Source organism: Magallana gigas, chromosome 8 (genome assembly GCF_963853765.1).
Source record: "Magallana gigas chromosome 8, xbMagGiga1.1, whole genome shotgun sequence".
In the NCBI taxonomy this organism is placed as follows: Eukaryota; Metazoa; Mollusca; class Bivalvia; order Ostreida; family Ostreidae; genus Magallana; species Magallana gigas.
The window spans coordinates 2,360,077-2,378,355 of NC_088860.1; the positions used below are offsets into that span (position 1 = coordinate 2,360,077).

Consider the following 18,279-nt stretch of genomic DNA (forward strand, 5'->3'; position numbering starts at 1 on the left):
AGTAAGGATCAAGACTGAAAGATGATTACTTTTGTTTTCTAGGAAAGGGGTCCTTTGGCATTTTTTTTACTTGGGGGGACTTTACCATGTGGATTTGATTCATCAACATTTTTGGAGGGGGGTTGGGGGGGAGGGAGTGCACTGGACCCCCCCTCCCCCCCTTGATCCGTTCACGCATATGAGGTTACCGTAATTTCTAGTGCAATATAGATGAATACGATAATTTTATATGAAGTTAATTAAAAACATTCTTAAATATCTTAATAGTTAAAAACATTGAGTTTTTATCTTCCCAGAGTCGGGCATTGAGAATAGTTTTATGAATGAGTTAATGTGTAATCACCTCACCGGAAGTACCAAGAATGGCTGCTTGTTTTTGCTGTTTTCGCTGTTGTTGGGATGGAACCGGCTTCAGCTCGGGACACATACCCTTAAAAGAAATTCCAACCGTAAAATTAGATGCGTCACTTATGGGTATCTACTTTTAACCATCCAATTCTTGCTGTATGTTGAAAAAAAATTAAGAATATCAATGTGCAAATGTTCAACATTTTGTAGGCAATGATGTCGTAATTGTGAAGAATGGGCGTAGAATCTGTGGAACAGGAGCAGCTCTTTCCAATGCGCCAATTGCGCAGGATAAAGCATATTTTGAAGTAAAAGTACAAAGCACCGGTAGGTTTTTAGGGGGGTCGATACGTGTCATCAACAGCTGACCAAGTCATAAAAAAAGTTACCTTTGGCTTTGATGAACAAATCTCTACGAGGGAAGATATTTCTGGTATCAAAAGACCTAAGAATTTAAATTTTTAAATGTTATTAAGTATGTTGAGTAGTTAATATAAAACATATTGTATTCCCTTTTCTTTGTGACGGCCAGAACGGTTCAAATACCGGCGCCAGATAGCTCAGTTGGTAGAGCACCTGACTAGAGATTCAGAAAGCCCGGGTACAAAACCCGGTCTGGTCCGTCATTATTTCTCCCATCCGTTATATTTGGTGCCATGACCAACCCCTGGAACTGACAGGTGAACTCCTACCAGGGGAAGAGCCTGGGGTTATCTTGGGGATGAAGATCATTTAAGGGGGAAGGATTGTGACGGTCAGACCGGTTCGAATACTGGCGCCAGATAGCTCAGTTGGTAGAGCACCTGACTAGGGATTCAGGGGGCCCAGGTTCGAAACCCGGTCTGGTCCGTCATTATTTCTCCCATCCCGTTACATATTTTTGTACTTGACACTATTAAGGTTCAGCTCAACATTGATTTTATGATATCCAATTAACATATATAACATGTTTAGTATATATCCACCTAATATGAACTCTTAGTGATATTATTTGTACTGGCATGCGACCAGTTCTGGCCGGGTCCCATTTTTGTGCATTGTTTCGGGGGTTTTTTCGTATATAATTTTATGTGCTGATAAAATGACATAACAGTGCATTGGCAAGAAATGGTACTCAGCAAGAACTGGTTGCAGGCCATTAAGTCTGGAAAAATCTTGTATTAAAGGTGTATGGGGAGTTGGACTAGCCTCAAGAAGGTGTAATGTGAATGAAGTACCTCTCGGAGAGAACACAGAATCCTGGGTAGTTAGGCAGGATGGAGCAATGTATCATGACAAGCAGCAAAAGGGCAAGCTGCCAGAAGTTCCTCAGGAAGGGGATGTACTGGTAAGATCTGTCATACATGTAGGGGTGTACTAGTAAGATACGCCATACATGTAGAGGACGTATGGTTAGATACATCATACATTATGGGATGTTCTGGTAAGATCTGTCGTACATGCAGACCTTCCATCAAAATGTGTATGGTAAGTATGATTTCCATCAGCACATCTAGTGGTACATATAGAAGTCCCACAAAAAGGGGATGTATATGTTCAAGACCTGTGGACATGTCATTATTTTTGATTGAAGATTTTATTGGTATTATTTTTAAGGCCCTGCTGTGCAAGCGCCCTATAATTATCGGTCTGTCCATTCGTCTGTCCATTCGAGATCACTTGTCAAGGGGACATCTTCCCATCTTGGCCCAAACTTTACCTACAGAGTGCCTTTGGGTAAATGTTATGCAGTGACCTTGACCAGGTTTCTAATTCTAAGGTTAAGGTCAAAGCAGAATTAGCCAAAAATCCTTGTCTGGATCTTATATTCTCTCCCCTTGGTTAAATCTGGCGTGTACTTCACCCACATAGTGTCATTAGTCAGAGGGTGTGCAGTGACCTTGAGTGACATTTCTAGGTCAAGAGTCAAGGTCATACCAGTCCATGCAAAAAAAAAAAATCACAGCATATTTACTCTCCCTTAAGCCCTATCTGGCTCATACTTCACTTAAACAGAGCCTCTGGGTAAAGGGTGTGCAATGACTTTTAACCAAGTTTCAATGTCAAATGTTAAGGTCATAGCAGATCTCTTAGATATCCAGTATAGGACTTCAAATTAATTCTCATTGGCTTAATCTTGCTCATATTTAACCCCAAGAAAACCTGATCGTAAGAAGTAATGAGCTTGACTTAAAGTTCTATGCCAACCTAGAATTTCGAAGTCATAGGTCAATGTCAAAGCAAAATCCTCCGAAATATATTAATGCTTTTATCCTGTTTTTCCATTATTAGAGCAAGACGCTTTGAGATGGTAACTATCTCAATGATGTCTAGTTTTAGTTTAATGTATTGTTGTGTTTTGCAGGGTTTAACCTATGACCATGTACAACTGAACTTCTACCTGAATGGGAAACCTCTGCCCTGTCCATTCACAGGGATGAAGGGGACTCTGTATCCCGTGTTTTATGGTATTCCAAAGTATTAAACTTGTTATGTATACAAAGCTTCAATGCATGAACAAAAAGTAGATTTAAACAAATAAAATGAAAAAGTAACATACATGTACCTCTCTGTATGTACTACCAGCAATACAATACATATTTAAACACAAAGAGGAAAAAAATGCTTTTAAATACAAATGTATTTGCCATTCATCTAAAATTCCATTCTCAACCCTTCCCGACATAACTTACCCGCTTGTCTTGTTCCAGTGGATGAGGGGGCTGTGATGGATGTCCAGTTTGACAAATTCTACCACCATCCTCCTGACGGATTCGACAGCATCATGATAGAACAGTCCTTGTTGTGATTATACGTTTGTCTTGTTGACAGACTGAGAAAGTTGTGCTTGTAAGGCATGGACAATTACAAGGTTTTTTGTTGGACAGATATATAGAGGAGGTTGTAATCTTAATCACTGTGTAATTATGTGTCATCACCAGGAAAAGGGTGATATTACCAGCCATAGATGACATTGTACATGTATATGTATTGTGTCTCACTGTATATAATCCATGATTGTATAGGCCAAATGTCTACCAGGCCAGAGAAACAAATACATGTACTTCCTACACCTGAGTTAAATGACACATGCCATCCTAGTACAGTTTGACTGTTTTTAGGACCATTCCTTTTGACAATGTGATAACAAGATCATGGAATTATTGAACATTTTTCTGTGTATGTACAAAAGTGCAATATATGACGAGTGTTTGTAGGCTTGATCCTTGTACGATTTCTTTTTTGAGGACACATGTACTATCGTTCTGCTTTGGTTACATATATTTTGTATATTTTAAGAACATTATGCTTCGGAACAAAACAATATTTTTATGTGGTTTTTGTTTTATCCTGCAACTGCCCCTTGCATTGACCAAATAAAGGTAATCCAATAACCAAAGTTATATTCAGTCAATGCCCCAATATATTCTCGTGCATTTATTCGACATACAAATGCATTGTGACGTCTTTCTTGCTTTGTTTATGCCATGGCATCAACTGCAGATATGCATAGAAATTTATCGAAAAAAGCTTGTTTGAGGCATAAAATGTGATTTTATGTTGCAGGATAAACAAAATACATATATCTGTCATGAAATATAAGCAATATTTGGGCAAGGGAGAATTGTTGTAAAGGTAGATAACTCTGTCAGAGACCAAGCATTTTCACACTGTTGAGCAGGATTAGAACTCTGAATCAGACATACTTCCACCTCTTCATGTCTGTTTTAGTTATGTGTATTTGTTAATTGTGGCATGCTGAGTTTGCAGGGCAGCAAACAAAGACAAAATATATAATTCATGTTCTTTAAACATCATTTCATATCATCAAATCATCTTTTGCGTTACATAGTATATCACTATATGCATCAAGTGTATTCCTTTTGGTTAAGATAAATGATATTCCAGAGCCCAAGCAGTTTAGTTTATTTAAGTTCTTTTGTGACCCTTATATCCTTAATTTTAAAACACATATTGGGAAATGACCTATGTTTTATTTGGCTTCTTTGAAGAAACATTGTAAACCTGGTAATGGTCAGAATCTGTTTGAAATCTGGCAAAACATTAAAACCACATATTGTAAACGCATTATATTTACTGGCATATTGTTGAAATTAAACTGTAATATGAATTTAATATCTGCCACATGAAGAGATAAGAATCATCACCATTTTTGTTTGTTTTTATACTTGTCTTGCATATAAACATCTGCTGTTTGATAGTCTTCAACACTATTTAATAAAATAAATGCACAATGCATAACACATCTTTTCTCATTCTTGTTTTTACTACAATCAATCAGTGTTATATCAAAGCACTGAGTTTTGATAATAAATGATTTTCCTTTATGTTCATCAACATAATTTGTTGCTATATCATTTTTACCTGGGAATGAAAATGTGACATGCACAAACAACAATTCAAATACCAGTAGTTTACATAATTTAATAACATACAATGTACAATTCATGTACCATGACAAAACATCTTAACAATAAATCCATTTTACCGGTAATCACTTTTAATACTTAAAAAAAAAATAATAATCAAATCATTGTATTAAAACAATTAACTGAAGAGGAGTCTTCCTACCATAGCAACACTCATTACTTCACAGCATTATTTAAATTTTTAGATTAAATTCAAATAACAAATCTGGTCAGTCAATACATTGTAAATGATTTTCTGTCTTGTCATTTGAGCTTCTACTTATCCAATTAAACGTTTAAAATGTGAACATCTTCTCTCAATTTCAGGCTGGTTGGCAACACAGCCTTGTTTTGGTCGGCAGCGTCATTTCTTGGCCAAGGCTATACCTAGACTGACCAGTCCCCCAAGCGCTAATGCCGCCCCACCCACAATCGCCATACCCATAATCCCTTCTGTAAAAAAAATCAAATCTTATCACATCATCATTAACACCATTGAACTGTATGGTTTCATAAACAAAAATTTAGATAAGATCATACCTTTGGTCATTTTCTTATTGATGAATTTTTCTAATTGTAATGCCTGATGATTTCCTGGTTCAATTTTTAGAAGAGCTTTAACATACTTTAAAGCTTGGGGATACTCCTACAGATAAAATGAAAGGAATTAAAAAGATTTCTGTTTTGTAGTTATATTTCATATCACAAAATCTTTTGACCCATGAATAATTTTTCATGAAACAAACTTGCCTTTATCCTGGTGTAACCAACTGACATGTAATATAAGTAATCTCTACGGGCACCATCATCTGATGCTCTCTTGAATAAATCTACAAAATATTAAATGACCATTGAATTTTTCAAACTACCAATCATCCATGGAATACTGGTATTACTGGTAGTCATGAGAAAAAAAATGTCTTTCAAAGTTGTTGCCACAAGAGGGATTTTCTTTTGACATGCAAAGGAAATAATCAAGATTTATGTGTGATACAACAACCAAAATCATATGACATCCATGGAGGAAAAAGATAAATTTTGCATTTGAATTTATTGTACTTCGTAAATTTGGAAGTCTTTTGTATGTGAGGATCAAGAACTGTAACTCTAAAGCATGCCGATACAAATTTTTCCATAGAGTAAGAGATCAGAGAACGTAAAGAAATGGAAAAGAATTGTCCATGGCATATGATACATGCAATGTAGGGGTGTGATAAAGACTTGAGTAAGAGATCTGCAATGAATGGTGTAATACACAATACTGATAAATTGGGCACCTCTTATTCGTACCTTCTAAAAGAGCCACTCCCTCCTTCATATCATCAATGTATTTGCTCCTCACGAGACACCAAGCATATTCAAACTTGGCTTTCTCACTCACTTGGCCTCGCCGTACTTGTTCATTGTACATCAACTCAAACCTCTGAAGAAATTGAAAGAGAAAAGTAATTTATCGACAGCATCTGAAACACTTCAATTTTATTTTCATAAATCAGCTGTAAAATGAAAGTAAAAATAAAGTTTTTAGTTTTACATGAGAAAAATATCTATATCTAGCTTAAAATCTACTAAACGAAGATCAATTCTATGCATTTCCCTTATCTTTTTAATGAACAGTGAGTTTTAAAACTGAACAAGTTCACAGATGTAGGAGGAACTACCGGTTTGTAGAATTGTGGCGTATCCCAAAATTTTAAGAGATTTGCGAAGCCTGTGTTGTGAATGTGGGAGGGGGCATTAAACCTTTGTTACTTGAGAAGCACACCTCGTTATGTATTGTATAGTGTTTTTCCTTCACGAAGATTTGAATAATGTTTATTTATATAAACTCGTATTGCGTAGGTCAGAGGAAATTCGTTAACAAGGGTGTTTCAATTGACAGGATGTTGTCTATTTAAAACGATAATGTTTACCTTGAGATCTGCTGGATCAACTTCTTCGTTTAGAATCGATTCCATGAATACCAGTTATTTGCTGAGCTTTGTCTTTTTAATGTTTTCCCGAAATTATATTCGGCTGTCGGCTGTAGCCGTCATCGACTATCGGAATACCTTGGACTTCTACAATACCTCCATGAGGCGCCGTTTTTAGTTTGTCATCTCGTACTTCATACTATTCGTAAAGTAAATCAAAGAACTGAGAGGCTCGATAGTAAAAGTTGAATAATACATAAACCATTTCTTCCAATATATTATGGTCACTGAAATATTTTGAACCAAATGAAGTTTTAAAAAAATATATGATTATTTGTTAATGTAACAGGGGTATTTGTTGAGTGTTGAAGAAATCAAACAAACGCCTGTTCGGGTTCTGGGCATCTCCAGTATTTATTGGAATAGATAGTAAACAAATGAATAGCCCTACAATGAATACCAACAATATAAATAATCGACATAAAAATATTACAAAAGGAGCAAGTTGCGCTAAAGGAAAACAACTCTTTACATTATTCCATTATGCATGTATGAATTGCGTTATTTATTAATTCATGTATCTAAAAAATAGGTTTACACTGATACACATCACTATATTATTCTGAATCATAAAACACAGTTAAACATACCATTCTATGGGAATGCGCACTTGTATAGTATTATGACTGTATGGTAGATATATACTATCTGGTAAGGCAACTACAAATTATTGTAAAGTTTACATTAATAAATTAAACTTGTACTTATGTTCACAATATAAAGGGATAAAACAGTGAATATATTTATGTTATTCTTATCTATCAAAATGTTCATATCTCACAAAATTATTCACTCTTACTGTGCATGAGCTATTCATTTAATTTGGCAAAATTCAGTATAGAATTCACTGTTAATGAAATGTTGAACTATTAATTAATCAAAATTATTAGAATTAGTAATGTTAACTTACCAAGAGGTAGAAACATGTTCAAAAATATTTATGAACAATTTTTGACATAAACTGCAGATGTGCGAGGGAAGGTCTTTTGACAATAAATTTACATAGAGTAACTTCCTGAATGTCGCTAGGAAGTTTCCATATCCAGTCTGGTCTGCTGTTTCCAGTTATATGTCTAAATTGAGTAAAGTCGTTGTCTCGGAGCATGCGGTTTGATCTGGAAGTTGTAAAGTGGTAAAACACAGCTGAGTTAACAGTCTTTTTCCATTCAAGTTTATTTAGAAACAATCCATTTTGTAGATATGAGTTCAGATGTTCTAACAGATTATATTTATCCAGAAGGTGAATTACGTCGGGAATAAAGCCGTAGTATTTGCAGTTTGGAGAATCGAGGTATGAAAAAAGGCGATGAAGAAAGATCTTTTTCATGAGGCATTTTGTGTCCATTAAACAGAGACGGCCAAAGAACTGTAATTTACGTTTGTCGATTTCGGAGGCTATTGGTAAAAGTCCAAAAATTGATTCATACATATCTGATCTTGTATGTTTTGGAAGATTCATGGCGTGTTTACATATGAAGTGCTAAAATACATCCAAAGCGCGGTTGTCCTTCTGCTTAAGGTCACACCATAGCTCACTACCGTACAGAACACTAGGAAAAACAATCCGTTTGTAAAGCTTGGAAAGAGTTGCGGGATTGAGGTGTTCACTCATTTTGAGGGCAAAATACGTTTGTTGACCTTTTCTGCATGCTTTTGCTGTTCTTTCTGTTGGGTCAAGCTTAGCATCTAGAAGAATACCAAGATGGTTATATGATTTTGAAATTTTAATGGTGTCGTCGCCAAGTTTCCAGGAAAGAGAACTGTTGTTGATGCCTGTTGGAGAGAAATGTAGAACATTAGATTTGCTTGCGTTAAATTTGAATCGCCATCGAGTAGAGAAGTCGTAAGCTGTGTTGAGAAGGGTTTGAAGACCTCGTGGTGATAAGGATATACAGGAAATATCATCTGCAAGTGCTGGATTTGAAGATCTAATGCTGTGAATTCCAGTATTTGGGTTTTGGTTTTGTAGTTCTTGTAGGAGATCGTTTATAAAGACTAAGTAGAGGAATGTTGAAATGACACTCCCTTGCCTCATTCCTTGGGAGTTTTTCTGATTCACGGCAACGGAGCAAAATGTGTCTGTATGACAATCGTCGATAAGGGTCCAAAGCGATCCTTTCACACCGAGTTGATGTAATTTACACATGAGACCATGTCTCCACACAGTATCGAAGGCCTTTTGTGGGTCAAGGAAGGCAACATATACTGGGCTACCTTGCTCTAGGTTATGAAAGACGGTTTCTTGTGAGTTGAATGAAGCTGTTATGCATCCAAGTTTTGGCTGGAATCCTTGCTGCTGTGGATTTGGAAAGGAAACGGAAGGGAGAACATGATCACGAATCCTAAGCGTAAGAATTTTTTCAAAAAGTTTCATTAAACAAGGAAGAAGAGCTATCGGTCTATAGCTGTCAGGTGAGCTCTTTGTTTTGTTGTTACCTTTGTAAATAGGAATAATGAGATCTGTTTTCCAGATAGATGGGATTCTGCCAATGTTGATAACTGCATTAAAGAGGTGTGAGATGCAGGTGAAGAGTTGGGGTCCTCCAAATATGAGATGTTCGTTCTGAATACAGTCGAGCCCAGGTGCTTTTCTGCGTTTAAGTTCTTTGATAGCCTTGGATATTTCGATAGCGGTAACTTCACCCCCCGGTAATTTCGATAGTGTTTGAAGTCGTGAGTTTTCCTGAATAACCAGATATGAGATTTCTGTGGATTTGTAAAATTCTGAATCAAAATGTTTGCTTTTTGTTGGGTTATAAATTTGTTCAAAATACTCAGCAAAACAGCTTGCAATTTCATCCAGGTTATCAACGAGTCTGCCATCAATTTCGATTTCCGGGTAGAATCTTGTGTTCCTGGGTCGCTGGCGTTTAACAAGCTTCCAAAAGAGCCGCACATCACACTCGGAAGTTTGATCAATATCGTGGAATACCGATGTCATGTATCTGTCGTGTTCAGCATTAAGTTCATTCCGGAACTCGCGTTTAGCTTTTTTATAGTTCTTGTAGGAGTCGTGTACCATGCCTCTGGGATGACCCTCGATTAACCAGATATTTCGCATTTGGCGCTCTCGGTCGTGAAGGAGTTTGACTTCAGGTGTCCACTCGGGTCTTAAGTGAGGTTTAAATTTTGCTACAGGAATAAAAAGGGATGCAGCAGTGTATAAAATATGGTACAATTTTTTGCAGAAATTGTCAAGATCTACAACAGAACTCAACCTTTGTTCAAGTAAAACGTCTGAAGCATTGTTAATATACAGTTCATAATGTTGCAGTTGGTTTACATCTGCCTTATGCCAAGCTGGTAAAGAGCTGCTTTTTTTTACAAGAATAATTGTATTTTACATGTAAATCAATAGACATTAAAACTGGAAGATGGTCAGATGTAGAGCTGAATGTGCCTTCTTCCAGAATACGGTATTTATTTACGTTGTTGAAAAATGACCTATTGCACAGGATAAAATCTAATGTTGTCTTAGTTTGCAAAAAAGTGTAACTAGACCTCAAAATGAAAAATCATTCGAAGGAATACATATGTTATTGCTATAGGTAAAGTCTTTGAGAGCTTTGGCTTTGTATTGGTTTACATTAGGTAATTCTTTGTCATATAAACTGGCATTGAGATCCTCCCCCCCCCCCCCCCGATTATTACATCCCCAAGAGTGCAAAGGTGATTAAACAATGCATCTAGTAGATTTACTCTGTTTGATATGTTTGAATGTTGCTGTCTGATGGAAGATATGCGCCTAAAACATACAACGAGCGTTGGTGTTTGCGTTTAACTTCAATTCCTATAATACGAGAAGAAGTTATATCGGGTATTTCTGACACTGTGTGTAGCAGATCCTTCCTATACATAATCCCTACCCCTCCCTTTCCCACAAAGGGAGAATAAGGTTTATCTGTATTGTTACAGCTGTGTTCTAAATCTATATGGACGAAGCTTGAGTATTTTGAGTTGATAGTGTCTAGGTAATTTACGCTTGTTGTTTGAGTTTATGTTCACAAATTATTGCTATGTCACAATTGACAGTGTCTAAAACATTTGATAAGCTGAGAGATGATGACATTATACCACGCACAGTCCATGCTAAAATATTGAAACATGTAGACAGAGTAACAAACTGGCAAGCAAATAAGGTCACTAGCAAAAACAAGCTAAACATAAGATTAGTCAGCATTGTAATTGTCAAGTTCGTCATGGTCGTTGTTTTCCGAGGACCCGTCGTCCTCCGGTTGATCCTGCGCGATTTTTTCCACCCACTGTCTATTGCTCAGCCACGGGCCGCACGTTATACCATAGGGCCAAAATTATGGTGTTCCGATAGGGCCACTTCGACCTTCGCACTTTCGCCTTTAGGTCGAAGATGCGAGAGTGCGAAGTTGCGAAGGCGAGAGTGCGACGGCGAAGGAGCGAAAGTGCGAAGATGCGACGGTGAAGCGCGAAGATGCGATGGCGAAAGAGCGAAGGTGCGAAGGAGCGATACTACTATCGCTCCTTCGCCTTCGCAACTTCGCACTCTCGCCTTCGCAACTTCGCACTTTCGCCTTCGCTTTTTTAATAGCATTCAGAAAGTCTCGGTCGATTACATAGAATTTGATGCAGATACCGTACTCGCCAAGGTTTTCCGATTAATCCATGATATCATTGGTACGCATGCGCTAGGCCATTGTGCTTACTATGAATGTTTATAAATATTTTAATGTGTATATGTGACATATATGTTTACCAGCAGGCACGTAGCATCAGGGGGGGCCGGGGGGGGGGGGGGGCCTGCCCCCCCCCCCCCCCCACACACACACTTTTTCTCGCAGCAACCAATTTTTTAAAATTTACATATAAAAAAATGAATTATATTGTAGTTGGCCCACCCCCCCCCCCCCCCCCCCCCACTTTTTTGGAAATAAGGAAGAAGAAATTGATATGAAAATAAGGAAATGAGGAGTAAATTGAAGTTACCTCTCCCCCCCCCTCCCCCCCACGGATTAGGAATTTCATGATTTTGAGGGAAGTAAATTTTGGTAGGGAAATTTTTTTTTTTGGAAGTATAGGTTAGTCTAACCCCCCCCCCGGATTAGGATTTTGAAGATTTTTGGAAACTTTAAATTTCCTTTTTTTTTTTGCTTGTCAAGATTTTTTGGATGGGTCTGGCCCCCCCACTTTCAAAAACGATGCTATGTGCCTGACCAGTGCTAGCTATGCCTAATCATTATATACTCCATATAAAATGTAATGTCCGCCATAATGTATACATATGCACTTCTAGACTCCTGTCGCTTACCAGCTATCTGTTTACCGTGGATCAAACACAGTAACATTCTAATTTCATTATGCGACACTCCTTGCTGATGTATGGATCTAGAGGGGGAGAGGGGGTCCGCCCCCCGGAAAATTCAATATTAATAACTTCACACATGCAGTAAAGGGGGAGAGAGGGTCCGGATCTCACCCCCGGAAAATTTAATTTTATTAATCATATATAATAAAATCTCCAAAATATGTCTCGGAACCCTCCCCCGACCCCCACAAATATAATTATCCATCCACACCCCCCCCCCCTAGAAAAAGTTATGGATCTGCGCAAGCTGTTGAAAATAAATTCTAAAAAGTTCATCGTCTGCCTCAGATGTCCTTTTATACAGCTAAAATTGTCTTTAAACGATAGAGAGCTGCACAATTATAAAAAGGCGAAGGCGAAAGTGCGAAGATGCGAAGGCGAGAGTGCGAAGTTGCGACGACGAAGGTGCGATAGTAGTATCGCTTCTTCGCCTTCGCAACTTCGCACTTTCGCCTTCGCATCTTCGCGCTTCGCCGTGGAATCTTCGCACTTTCGCTCCTTAATATAATTCGCCGTCGCAACTTCGCACTCTCGCACCTCGACCTAAAGGCGAAAGTGCGAAGGTCGAAGTGGCCCCATCGGAACACCATACAAAATGACGGGCTCTCGATAGTTTGTGCATCTCGTAACGCTACGTTAATTTTTGCATTGCGACGCGATCCTGGGCGTTTTTGCTTAAAGAATACACAATGCGAAACGGTGACACCTCTGTTCCTGAGGAAATTCATCCATAATGAAATGTTGAACTATTAATTAATCAAAATTATTAGAATTAGTAATGTTAACTTACCAAGAGGTAGAGTTTGTTACATTTCAAAAGTCGTGCAGCTTTCAGATTACAAAAAAAACTCCACTCTCTCTGATGTGACAAAGAAATATGACAAACCAGCTCCAAGAATTTGGAGGGAAATATCAACAAACACTAATTAAAATCAAAGAAGACAAAACGAAAAACCAATTGAATACCTAGATACATTATATATTTGGCCAGAACCTTAATTACAACCCTAAAGCAATTTATTTCATGGTCAAGATAGCTGCCTGTTCTATTCAATTGACCAGGACCAGATTTTTAAGTTTATAAAAGATTTTATTATATACTTTAGTATTAAGTTTTTTAAGTTTATTTGTACAATATTTAATACATAATTATATTAATTTAATTATTAATAAATTAATTACTTTTATTTATAGATTCATTAATATCATAATTAAATTAATAAATCTGAAACTCCGACATTAACACTAAAACAGGTATAAATACAAAGTGAAAAGCTGTCAATGTGACAGCAAACCGGGTTTTCTTTTATGTGAACTGTATCCATAATCCATGTCAACCCTGAATTGATAAACACTACCTACCGTATCCAGTGAGATGGAGTATCCTATATGCAATATTTTGCCAAAAAATAACTAAGTTCAAAAGCTGGTATTTTTTTCATTAATTATCAGAAATCGAAATCCAAGAAATATGCACACCTCTGATATACGTACAATTGATCTGCAAAAGAACAAATTCCTGTCTTGAAAACTATAGAAGTTATCCGTACTATGAGGGTACCCTATTTTCAATATTTTGCCCCAAAATGACTAAGTTCAAAAGCTGGTATTTTTTTCATTAATGATCAGAAATAAAAATCCTAGCAATATGCACACTTCTGATATTATATGTACATTGGTCTGCAAAAGAACAACTACTTATCTTGGAAACTGTAGGAGGAGTTTTCCGTACAATGAGGGAACCCTATATACAATATTTTGCCAAAAAATGACTAAGTTCACAATTTTTTTTTTAATTATCAGAAATAAAAATCCTAGCAATACATCTCTGATATATGTACAATTGATTTACAAAAGAACAACTTCCTATCTTGAAAACTGTAGGAGGAGTTATCCGTACAATGAGGGTACCCTTTTGGAAGCCGCCTGCCTGCCATTTTCACCATTTATTAACCGGATTTTTACGTAGGAAAACCCAGTCAATAAATTATTTGCATTTAAAATACACATTCTTAGTTTTCATTTGTCAAATATGACTGTGATTTACCCCAGGTGTGCGACCAGTTTTCACCGAGTACCATTTTTTGCTTGTACATCAATCGTTACATCATTTTATCAACAAATAAAATTATACATGAAAAAATGACACGACAATTCACTGATGAGAAATAGTACTTGGCAAGAACTGGTTGCACGCCAGTAATTTGTTGATAAATATTAGAATGAGAATAATGTGTAACTGAGATTGCCATAGCATCACATTCACAAGTCAATATCAATGCATTGTGAATGCAATTACAGAGATACAGATAATAATGTAAGACGTACCTTCTACAATCCTAATCTTCGCATGTTTATGGAAATAAGACAATTGACAAATGTTTTATCATTATTTATTCAATAACTAATGACAATTGTATGGTATTTTATGCACACGTGACCAAGTTTTATAAATTCACAGATTTGATTATATCAACTTTTATCTACTAGAACTTACATACACAAATAGAGAAATCTATTTAATATTCCGTACCCTGTGCTCTGTGGGAAAAGTCCCATATCTTAATGGCATTGGCACTTGACTCCTGACTATCTAGGTCACAACACATGAAAGAATAAATAAACTCATCAAAACACTTCTAAACAAAATGTTTGGCATTTCAAGAATTTGTTAGCATGTACAAATATCTTTTCTCACTCATAGTTTTCAAAGTGAAGTACATATTTTTATTTTTTACTCAGCAGAAGCTCTATATACATTAAAGCTAGCTTGGGCAATGGAAACAGAGAGCAAGTTTAAATAAAGATATGTTATCCTATAAAATATATACATTTAACAAATTATGCAAAAGTTCTTACTACCAGTACAATATATTCTCCTTTTCCACCTGCATACAATGTATATAGGTTCAAATTATTTTCACTGTGCCAGCTTCCTTATTTTGCTATAAAAGAGAAAAAACCTCTTCAACAAGACTTATAACTACTATGGCAACCAATGGAGTCCAGAATAATTGTGACAAAATCTAGCTCCTGCTATGATTTCACTTAATTTTTACTACGGTTATATATGCATATCATAGGAGTATAAATCAACAAGCATCATTACAAGAGGAGAGTGCCATCATAGCTATATATCATCACTTCATCATAGCTATATCATCACTTCGTTGAATGTACTCCACTAGTTGTTAAAAATTAGCATATGGCACTCATAACATTGAGCAAAAAAGAGTAAAGAGTCTTAGGTCTAATAGTCAAGGCACAAAATGAAAGTTCTCAGTAACATGAAAAAGCACTAGGTAATTAAAAAAAATTAAAAGTAGCTAACAACATCAAACCCATATTTGATATAGAACAAAAAGTTTGTTGTAAAAACAATTGTACTGAATATAAAAACTAAGATAAAGCACTTTTTTTTTACATTAACGTGTCCCACAGAACAAATGGAAGAATATTGAAGGCAGCAAAGAAGGGAGGGGCTTCTACAGTGTTACTGGTCAATTGGACGATATATGAAAACACCACAAAATACAATACAGTGAGGGTCTAATGGGGAACAACAGTGAATAAATGCATTAAATAATCAACAATGGCTTTGTATGCATGCATTATAATGGCTTCTAAACCACTAAAACCAGATCAAAATCCAAACAGATACACGGTGGAAGTTCACACATAACATTGTCAACTGTTTCAACCTTAAATGACAATCAAGGCATAAGTTATAAATAAAACACTGAAATCACAGAGGTAATTGTTCATCACTGGAAAGGTGGAATGAATTTGCAGTTTGAAAAAACCTTTTAACATGTGCAAACTAAATAACTTTAAATTCTCCTGAATATAAATGGTCCAGAGTGGATAATCTGGCTTGATTGTAGAAGCTATCACAGCAGCTGTTGTTTTGGACGGTGTTAAACAAATTCCACAATGCTTCAGCTAAACTTTATGCAGTCTCCATCTCTGTGACAAAGGCATGGCCTCCTTCATGTTTCTTGAGCCTTCGCAGCTGCATCTGTAACCAGACACCCAGTCAATGGTGAACAAGCATTTAAACAGATATGTAATTACTAAGCACAAAAATGAAATAATTTATGTTTTTATTAATCTTTTAAAGTTTTATGGTCATAATTTGACATTCTACTGGTATAACTGCATGTGCAGAAGCACTCTGATCAAAGGATAAAATGTTTATCCATTATAATGCAAAGCTTCATTGCATTATTAGTGACCTTCCATTTACCTGTAACTGTAGTTTATTGGTGAAGAAAAGACGCCTCCAGCCTTTCTCTGCGGCAAGCATTTCGAGCTCTGGAGTGATGGGGGTCTCGCTGTATCTACGATAGATCCTCTCCCACAGTTCACATGAATGGCAGAGCTATGTAATACAAAAAGGCATTGATTCAAATGTTTCAAAGCTCAAAGAGCAAAGAAAAATAAAGTTTAAATCAGTCCTGGATGAAATTCAGACAAGTGTCATTGCATCTAATGAATTCATATCTATAAGACAATGGCTGGACAGTTATAACAATGAGTATACCCCACCTTCATCAAATCAGAGTTTATCGGTGTCCAAGCTCTATGTATGTAAAAGTACTAAAAAAAACTAACCTCTCTGAACATTTTACAAGTCCTCCCCAGTCTCTGAATGTCCTCCAAGTCTAAGTTAAGAATAATGCGGATCTGTGCTTCACGGGGAATTCTGCAGATGTAATCTAGCCTACCCTCCTCTATACCCAGCAAATAATTCAATGTTGGTTCTCCAGCTAGTCTCACTATTTCACCTGTAATCATGCATCAGCAACATATTGCAGTCAGTAATTAAAAACTCCATAACTTACTTGTTATTTTACTGAATGCTTTTAACCTGACTCCCAAATAGATTACAAGTATAAGTATGGTTGTTCATTTATTATAAACATTGGTCTTTTGTGGGCATTTACATGTAAATATTTAAAAAATAATAGCGTTAATTAGCTTTCCTGTTTTTTTGTGAAAGATGAAGGGATCACACCCAACAATAGGATGAGCAGTACATTACTCACTTTGACACCTGTCATCGTGTTTAAACTCTTCGTATGTATTTTTAAACTCGTAAGGTGGAACGTGCGAGTCTGCTCTTGTGGGAGGTACAATTTTCCACACTCGGAAAATAAACTGAAATCATCAAGGCTTTTTATTAAATACAACTTTATCGAAGCATTTGATTAGAAATGAAAATGAAATATTATTTGATTTTGAATTGACTAGATGCTAAAAACTGCGTCGCAAAAGTCGCACTTCATTCGTCCTTAACCTTCATAAGTCCGCTGTTTACTTGCAAGTCTTATCTTGCAGGGGAAAAACATGCATAAAGTTTAACAAATATATGAATTAAATTACCTGCGTTGGGGTAACAAAAACGTGATAAAAGTCTTTCGAAGGCGCATTTGCAACGTCTGTATAGTCAACTAAGGCCTTGTGTTCATTTAACCACACTGGGGAAAACTTCGCCATCTTGACGCTATTTGTTGTCATGGGCCGAACGTTATTAAACAGCTCGCACGCGATCAAATTCGCGCTAGTGGTCTTGGTGCGTTTTTTCATCTTTCTTTTGGTCAATCAGTTCGCAAACACTTTATCTCGTTATTATTTTTGAACTTAATAAGATGTGCGTTTTTATTTGCTTTCATTGAAATTTACTGTAAGATTTTCAGTTATATAACAGCAGGAGCAGGATGGGGAAGAACAGCAGCAGGAGAATAAGGGTGCAGATGCATGATGCTGGAGGAAGAAAAATTGAAATAGCAGTAACACCAGAAAGAAAGAAAGCAAGGAGGAGGAGATGGATATGGATGAGGAGGAGGGGGTGGAGATGGAGATGGATGAGGAGGAGATGGAGGAGGACGAAGAAATGGAGGAGGACAAAGAGATGGAGGAGGACAAAGAGATGGAGGAGGACGTAGAGATGGAGGAGGAGATGGAGATGGACGAGGAGATGGAAGGATGGAGATGAAGGAGGAGATAGGAGGTGGTGATAAGGGAGGAGGAGGAGGAGGAGGAGGAGGAGGAGGAGGAGGAGGAGGAGGAGGAGGAGGAGGAGGAGGAGATATGCAGGAGGAAGATATGCAAGAGGAAGATATGCAGGAGGAAGATATGCAGGAGGAAGATATGCAGGAGGAAGAGGAGATGCAGAAGATGAAGTAAGAGGAGGAGGAGATGCAGGAGG

At 36.9% G+C, this 18,279-nt stretch overlaps 3 protein-coding genes and 1 non-coding gene across 4 annotated transcripts; 2 read left to right on the forward strand and 2 right to left on the reverse strand.

The window, feature by feature from the left end:
- The first annotated feature begins 319 nt into the window (after positions 1-319).
- LOC105343459 (SPRY domain-containing protein 7) lies at positions 320-5,065 on the forward strand. The gene is made up of 5 exons (XM_011450852.4): positions 320-474; positions 559-675; positions 1,515-1,675; positions 2,693-2,795; positions 3,039-5,065. The coding sequence occupies exons 1-5, from the start codon at positions 363-365 to the stop codon at positions 3,134-3,136; spliced, it is 591 nt and encodes a 196-aa protein (XP_011449154.2). The 5' UTR covers positions 320-362; the 3' UTR covers positions 3,137-5,065.
- Positions 1,125-1,199, forward strand: Trnap-agg (transfer RNA proline (anticodon AGG)). Its single transcript has one exon. It is a non-coding gene; the product is annotated as a tRNA-Pro (tRNA).
- On the reverse strand, positions 4,758-6,851 carry LOC105343458 (mitochondrial fission 1 protein). The gene is made up of 5 exons (XM_011450850.4): positions 6,671-6,851; positions 6,048-6,180; positions 5,508-5,587; positions 5,298-5,403; positions 4,758-5,210 (listed from the first exon to the last, which is right to left on the reverse strand). The coding sequence occupies exons 1-5, from the start codon at positions 6,713-6,715 to the stop codon at positions 5,122-5,124; spliced, it is 453 nt and encodes a 150-aa protein (XP_011449152.1). The 5' UTR covers positions 6,716-6,851; the 3' UTR covers positions 4,758-5,121.
- A 7,594-nt stretch (positions 6,852-14,445) lies between these two features.
- Positions 14,446-17,613, reverse strand: LOC105343460 (F-box only protein 36). The gene is made up of 5 exons (XM_011450853.4): positions 17,454-17,613; positions 17,117-17,228; positions 16,683-16,855; positions 16,315-16,449; positions 14,446-16,086 (listed from the first exon to the last, which is right to left on the reverse strand). Exons 1-5 carry the CDS (start codon positions 17,586-17,588, stop codon positions 16,018-16,020), a joined length of 624 nt encoding a protein of 207 aa, XP_011449155.1. The 5' UTR covers positions 17,589-17,613; the 3' UTR covers positions 14,446-16,017.
- Between the last annotated feature and the right edge of the window lie 666 nt (positions 17,614-18,279).